At 37.7% G+C, this 6,959-nt stretch overlaps 1 protein-coding gene across 1 annotated transcript in view; it reads right to left on the reverse strand.

Moving 5' to 3' along the window:
* Window positions 1–6,959, reverse strand: part of Focad (focadhesin) — a 225,907-nt gene that overhangs the window by 126,205 nt on the left and 92,743 nt on the right. Inside the window, exon 11 of the mRNA XM_028773373.1 lies at window positions 2,029–2,286. Coding sequence (XP_028629206.1) covers window positions 2,029–2,286 — 258 coding nt within the window. The remainder of the gene's footprint in view (window positions 1–2,028; window positions 2,287–6,959) is intronic.

Here is a 6,959-nt window from a genome sequence, read left to right on the forward strand (position 1 = left end):
GAGAGAGAGAGACAGAGAGAGAGAGACAGAGAGAGAGAGACAGAGAGAGACAGAGACATATACACATGAACACACGCTATATGTATGTCACAAATATAAAATGCCATAATAAAACCTGTTCTGTGCTAATAAAAATGTAAAAGTAAATAGTTCATCTATTAAAAGCTTGGCTCTCATTGATAGAACCAATCACTGAGATGTATCTGGACCATTTTACTTTCTTACTGATCTATTAATGGATATACAAATTGATAGCATTATTGGAAGACAGTGGAAAATCTGGAGGTAGAACCTGGTTTGAGGATTTCTATGACTGGTGACATACTTTTATAGAGTATATCTTACCCCTGGTTTCTCTCTGTTTCTCTCTGCTTTCTAGCTGCCATGACCTAAGAATTTTTACCCACCCTGCTTTTCCATGATGTTTCTACCTAGCCACAGACCTAAATACAACAGAGTCAACCAACGATGGACTGAAATATTGAAGTTATCTCTTCTCTCTTATGTTCTTCCCAAGTATTTGTCACAGGGACACTAATTCTCACTAAAATATCCTAACCTCACTCATCACAACTCTGGAGTCACAAATCCTGAATGTTCGCCTCACTTCCATTCTACCTAGAATGGCAACTAAAAATGTCTCATTATGTTCTCGTCATATTTGGTGCATTATGAACACATGAACCAAGAAGAAAGATCTAAGCATCTTCTGTTCCGTGATTCCTTTTAGACTGTGAAGATGAAGTAATAAGTCTCTGTAAGTCTTCTACATAATTCACAATGCAAAGAAAAAAACACTGCACCTTGAATATACTACTCAGGCCAAGACTGACCTAAATACTAGTCTAATAGCAACTTGAGATGAGTTACTATTACTGGTAGTCAAGAATTACTCTGAAACCAAAGGAACTCACTGAGTGAATAAAAGATAACAGATAGATGTGTGTGTGTGTGTGTGTGTGCATGCACGTATGTACACTCTGTCAAAAGTGTATACAGATCAGACAGACCACAGTATTATTTCAAGGGATTCTTCTTTGCATAGTATCCAGATGCCACCTGAGCTTCAACTACTCTAAGAGTGTCCTACATGGTCTGAACACTGATGAAAACACAGGTTAAGACTGAGGGTCGCTAAAAATATCAAACAGAGAACTAGACTAGAAGAGAAGCAACATGAGATGATTTATAGTATGTGTATAAATGGGAAAAAAGGTCCTTTGAATACACTGCAGGTTATTTGATAAAAACAATGAGCATGACAATCTGAGGGAATGAGAAACTCCCAGCACAGAACCTCTATCATCAGCATGGCTCACCAACAACACCGACTAAAGCTTCTAACTAGGGATGCATGAGTTTGTATTGAGAGGTGAAGTATTATTCTCGATGCCTGACAGAAAACATAAGCACAGACCCAATAAACGGAATGTAAAATAATGCCATGTCTGCTGGGTTAGGAAAGCCTTCCTTCATGGGAAACATTCTAGAGAGTCTAACCAGTAGAAAAATAAAAGAAGACTGTGTTAAACTTATTTCTATTTTTAGAGGAGGGAGGGAAGTCTTATTTATGTCTGACTGCTTATTACACTCAAGTTCCATGCAGACAGGAAGACAACTGTTTATCCTCACAGTCTTGTCTGCAGATCAGGACCACACAGGGTAAGGATACAATGTTTCTGTTTATTAAATGACTGAGTGGATAGGATCAAACTGTAAGGAATCTATCATGAATTGATTAAGCTGGGTCACGTTAGATCAATATTTGAACTAAAAAGAAATGCACCATGAAATGGGTTGTGAATAGCGGAACAAAAATTTACTGAATTTGGGGTTCCTCAAAAATTATAGTTTTAATTAAAGAAAAACATTTGCATTGTTAAAGGAACATCAAGAAGAAACCGAACTGGAAAGATAGACATTTTTAAACCCATAATTTAAAACTTGACCATAAGTAAACTAAAAATAATGTCTAATCATAAATACTAAGCTTTTCTCCTATCACCTTTCCATATTCTCGGGCTTTACCTGAGAGGAATCTGCTTGAGCTAACTGTGTGGCGACCTTCAGTATCTGCTGAAGATTCTGTCCTCCATCTTCAACAAGCAGGTGAGCCAGCAGTAAGAAAACGTGTGGGGGGATCACTGTGGTGGCAGAGAGCAAGGACTCCACTGCAGCCAGCCAGTCACTAGCCGCAGACTCTTCTCCAATGACTTCAAGAATCCTCCAGGCTGTGAAGATTGAGCCATACATGCTGCCTACAGGAAAAGCAAGCCTGCAGGGGGTCTGAGAAATAGACACAAGAAGGCATTAAAAAATGAGATGAGTATGTATCAGAAAAATATTCCTATTCCTGACATTCACTCGTTTTATAATGCATTATCAAAATCACTCCCCCATCCCAACAACAAAAAATAGACACTTTGAGGTCCTGCCAAATGGCTCTCCACCCAAATGTGAGGCAATAGGATCAGACAAAGAGGAAAACATTGTTCCATAGAACCCGGGAACGGTTTCGCACCAATTTTTCCCTATTTATCATTCATTTCCTATTAAGACAGAGAGGAGAACTGGATCAATATACAAGATCCAGAGGCAACAGAGTTTGGGAAAATCTATTCCTACTTTAAAAAGCCTCAAAGTGACCAACAATGAGAAGAAAAATAGACACCCCATTTCATTAGCTCAGCTCCAGGCCCTTGTAAGTGGCAGCCCGAAACAGATGGCAGACTTGGACACAGGACAATTCACATTGGTAACAGACAGTGTGTGGATGGGAACAGAGTTGGTTCAGCTTGAGCCTGGTAATTCATTAGTAATTGTGAATAACTTCACCAACAAAACGTAGCCCCAGCTCTAAGCTGAGCAAGACCAAGAGATGGTGCTGCATTTCAGCAAATCGGAAAAAAGGCTCCTCACATAAGTGTGGCAGTGCCGTCAGGTCCAGGGAGGGCACAAAACTGTGCAGTGACACTTGAGTGGAAATAACTCAGGAGAAGCCACAGGCATTGCAGAAGCATTTGACACTGTCTGCTAAGAGTCATTCATGTTTCACAGAAGAAGATGGCAGAAATTAAACTCTCATTACTACCTATTATCATAGGATGATTTAAGTATAAAAATCATTGAAAGGGTGGGAAAGCTAAATGTTATAATACATATTTTAAAGTTTATGATTTAGTAGATATCAGGAATTCATACAATTCTGAGACCATCACCAGGGTCTACTTTTATAATATTTTCATTACTTCAAGGGGAAACCCCAATAGCCTACCACTACTCCCTGTCCCTGGAAACCACCCACTGACATTATATTTCTATTCTGGCTATTTTACATGATAGAAAGCATATAATTAGGGATATTTCATGACTGGGTTTATATGATAGACACCACTCATTTTGTGGCTTCCTTTCACTTAGCATGTTTTCAAGGCCTGTTCATGTCATAGCTTGTGTCTGTGCATTCTACTGCCAAATAGCATCGCGTCATGCATATATAGCTCCTCTTGTCAATCCATTCATGATAGATGAGTTACTGAGCCATTTCCATTCTGGGAGGCAATTATAAACAACACTATCAGCATTTCTACAAACATTTGTTAGGCAATTCAAACAAATACACAATTCTTTTGAACATATGATAAAGAGTGGCTGTCAGATTTGAACATAAAATAGTACTATAGAAAAAAATGTGGAAGTTCTAGCCATACTAATAACTAACATTAACAGATTTCACAAGTGAAAATGTAAGAGATATAAATAGTTTACATAGAATGCTATTATATTTTGCAAAAGAGGCTGAGGAGAAAAGGATATGTTGTATTGTATTATATTGTAGTATATTATGTTGTATTCTTGTATAACAACTTGGTAACCACTAAGCAAGATAATCTCTTTAAAAGAATAAGAACAGTACTACTAGAAACCACAGTGAATGAAAAGGGCTCTCTCATCATATTTCATTTAATACTTTCTGACCCATGTGAATGTATTACTATTTCAAAAAGCTTACAAAATTTAAGCTTAAATAATAATCTAAATTTATATACCTTTGTCTTACAAAAATACTGTTGACAAGAAGATAAAATTCATTAATAACTATGGCCACATCCTTTATACTAATGAAAACTAATACTGGACTTGAGACATAAAAGACTTGATCTTCAGAAAAACCTATTGAGCCATGAAATATCATGCAATCATTCTAAATCTTACTTTACTCATTTATACAATTTAAATAAAGACTAACTTCTTACCAAGATAGAAAGAAGATATGAAACAATTTAATATCTAATAAACCAGCTAGTACAAGGCCTAAACTTGCAAATATGTGAAAACATTATCCCTGTCTTAGGGAAAGAAAAACCAGTGGGTAAGAGTAGAAAAGACTAATAACTGGAAATGAACATGAACCATGAACTGAGTTCAAGGCAGAGATAAGCTCTGACATAAGTAACCAAGGAAGGGAAAGTAACTCCATGTTACTTAAGGTATTACCTCCTTCTGGCTTTGGTTTGCTGGCTTGCTACCAAGTAGAACAGCAGTAGAAAAGCAAAATGTTAAATAATATATCACAGTGCGATCCTCTTGCCCTATTGAGTGACAGCTGCTACGGGCATACTGTTAAGAGAAGAATGTCATCAATGACTTCCCTACCCTGAGAGAAGAACAGATGAAAGGGTCAGTAAGTTCTGCCTTTCAGAGAAAAAAGTAAAGGAATTAGTATTATGTGTATTATAGAACAACAGAAAATAATAAAGAACAGGAAACACGGGGGAAATTACACTTAAATAAATCTAGAACTTAAATGAGGATGGTGTATGTAATACCACCATTGGTGCAGTGGAGCAGCAGGTTCAAGACCAGACTCTGCTCAAAAAAAACCAAAACCAAACAAGCAGCTAGGCATGGTGGTGTGAACCTCTAATCCCAACAGAGGCAAGCAGCTCAAGGACAGCCTAGCTCTCATAGATAGTTAGAGACTAGCCAGACTAGTAAGTTCCATGTCAAAAACACATAATACAAAGGAAAATAAATACAAGAACTAAAAATAAATAAATAAAACATATATTTGAGGAGCTAGAGAGATGGCCCCACAGATGGCCCTGGTTGATCTTCTAAAGGATTCAGGTCTTGAAGCTGTCTATAACTCCAATTCCAGGAATCTGATACCCACCTAGAGCTTCCACAGGCACAAAATGGATACACAGACATTCATGCAGACAAAACAATGACACAAATAAAATATAAAATTTTAAATATGTATTAGAAAGCTATTAAGTGGATTTTATCAACCTTTATAAAAGAATTTGGAATATCTAGTTTTAGACTTAAAATTTAAATTTATATGTTTCTTAATTATAATTTCTCATGATTATTATTAAATATTATATATTCAATTTAGAGTTTAAATCTAATTTTAAAATTTAAAAATGTTCCGGTGCATTAAGTTTGAACTGTAAGTCGGACATCTGACAGTCTCTTTCAAGCTTAAAAGATCTTTGAATACAGATGAACACAAATTAACAGTAAGGAACAACATTTATCTACAACATTTATCTACAACACTAACTACAATAGACTTTAACAGGCAAAAGGATGGTGACATGGAAACTCAGCACTCAGGAGACAGAGGCAGGGAGATCTCTGTGAGTTTGAGGTCAGTCTGGTGTGTACAACCAGAGATATAATGGAAACTGTTTCAAAACCCAAAAATAAAAAGTGTATCTCTTTCCAGCCCTGTGTTCCCATGCACCATGGAGATGAGAGCAGAGAAATGTGGGAGTGCCTGGTTATTGAATAGCTCATCCTCAAGGTAAGATCAGGACCATCCTTCATTTTCAACCAAAAGCTCTTAAGAAACCGGGTCACTTCAACTTACTTCTAATTTACTATAGTCTGAAACTCAATTCTATCCTTCACAGCACATGTGACTGGAACACACCCATGGCCTCTCTAACCTCAGACTCATGACTTGGATGAGTGTTTAAGAACACCCTTGGGACCAGGACACAAGTCAGTGGTTGACCTACTTAGCATGTGAGAGGCAGAAGTTTTGTCCTAAGTAATAGACAAAGGAGAGAGAAGAAAGAAAGAGAGGGGAGGGGATGGGGATTGCAGATAAATACTTCTTCCTAATTACTGAGATAACCAAAATCAAAAGACAAACAATAACACCAGTTAACAAGGATGAAGAGGAAACTGGACTCGTCACATACTGTGATGGGAATTTCTCAGTTATATAGCATTAAAATAAGACCCCACAATTCTACAAATCTACCCAGGAGAAATAAAAGCACATACCACATAACAAACTTGCATGTAAATGTTCATCGCGATACATTCACAGTAACAAAGCCTGAAAATAGCCCAAAGTTCACCCCTAGAGGAAGAGAATCAAAGCATTGTTCAGACACACCACTAGGATAAAAATTGAAGCATAAAAATAGTTACAACACTTGGGAAGCAGAGGCACTGAGAGTTTGAGACCAGCCTGGTCTACAGCGTGAGTTCCAGGATACCCAGGACCACACAAAGTAACTCTGTCTATGGGATGGGGGGTGGGGGGGGGGGCACCAGTACAAAGGACCACTCACTGTCGGATCCCATCTTTCTGAAATTCCAGAGTAGACACACACCCCCCAGAGCAGATTAGGGGATGCTTAGGCTAAGGAGGAAGGGCCAGGTTACATGAGATGTGGCTTTTGAGATAATACTAACAAACATTCTAAGGCTTGTTGTGGTAACTCTGAACAAACTAAAAGACCCTGAATTGTACATCTGCCCTGTATACAATTTGTATGTGAACTGCATTGCAATATACTATTAAAAGTTAGGCAAAGGCACTCATACACATAAAATAAATCTAAAGGGGGAGGGGGCTCCCAAAGCACAATCTTTGGCAAAGTATTCCCTTCTCTGTGCCTAAGTTAGCTCTTAGGTAACCTATGTCACGGGGT

This window comes from Grammomys surdaster, unplaced genomic scaffold (assembly GCF_004785775.1).
Source record: "Grammomys surdaster isolate TR1022 unplaced genomic scaffold, NIH_TR_1.0 225, whole genome shotgun sequence".
NCBI classification, from domain to species: domain Eukaryota; kingdom Metazoa; phylum Chordata; class Mammalia; order Rodentia; family Muridae; genus Grammomys; species Grammomys surdaster.